The following is a 686-nucleotide window of genomic DNA, read 5'->3' as shown; positions in this document are numbered from 1 at the left end:
AGAGAGCCTCTGAAGACCTCTGATCTCTCTCCTGTAGGAAACTCTCACACAGGTTCTTTAAAGACAAGTTAGAAGGTGGATCTCTCTTTGAAGATCTTCTATTACAAAGTGGACACTCTCGTGTAGGTTTGCCTCTCCACCAGCTCTTTACACAGTCTCTACAGAAGCTGTGGCTGCATGACAGAAGTACAGGGTCTTTAAAGACTTCATGACAGACAGAACAGCAGAGATCTGCGTCTAATCTTGAAGCCATTTTGTCTCTGTGTGAAGCAGCAAACACAGACGGCTCAGCCACTCCCTGTTCCCTGAAACTTACTTTCACTTTGAGTCTCTGTTCTTTAAAACTCTCGTTCAGTTTGTGGATTCAGCAGCTGGTTGGAGTGGTAGTGTCCCAGTGTTCCCAGTGTTCCCTCCTGTAGACGTCCTCTCTCAGTGGAAGTGCTGGTTTTAGTCTGCAGGTGAATCTATCGTCCGTCTCTCAGTCTGTGTGTGTGTGTGTGTGTGTGTGTTGCTGTCGTCTCAGCGAGGCAGAGTAACAACCTGTTCTCCTGGTTGGTGAGTCAGCTGATGGGTGGAGTTTTATGCAGTTGTCCCCATTTGACTCTGTATGTAAGTAGGTCATTCACACAACACTGTGAGTGTCAGATGTGTATTAATGTGGATGGAAAAGAAAAACAGTCCATATG

General features: G+C 46.2%; 1 protein-coding gene across 1 annotated transcript in view; it reads right to left on the bottom strand.

The window, feature by feature from the left end:
* LOC310948193 (nuclear factor 7, brain-like) overlaps positions 1 to 253 on the bottom strand; it is a gene marked incomplete at both ends in the record, with an annotated part of 1,389 nt that extends 1,136 nt beyond the window's left edge. The window contains one exon of the mRNA XM_083915238.1: positions 1 to 253. This exon is cut by the window's left edge and continues 1,136 nt beyond it. Within this exon, the coding sequence (XP_083771364.1) occupies positions 1 to 253 (253 nt within the window).
* Positions 254 to 686: the final 433 nt, after the last annotated feature.

The sequence above is a fragment of the Echiichthys vipera genome (genome assembly GCF_963691815.1).
Source record: "Echiichthys vipera genome assembly, chromosome: 6".
NCBI lineage: Eukaryota > Metazoa > Chordata > Actinopteri > Perciformes > Trachinidae > Echiichthys > Echiichthys vipera.
Note: the sequence above shows the minus strand (reverse complement) of the source record. Positions and strands in the feature narration are given on the sequence as shown.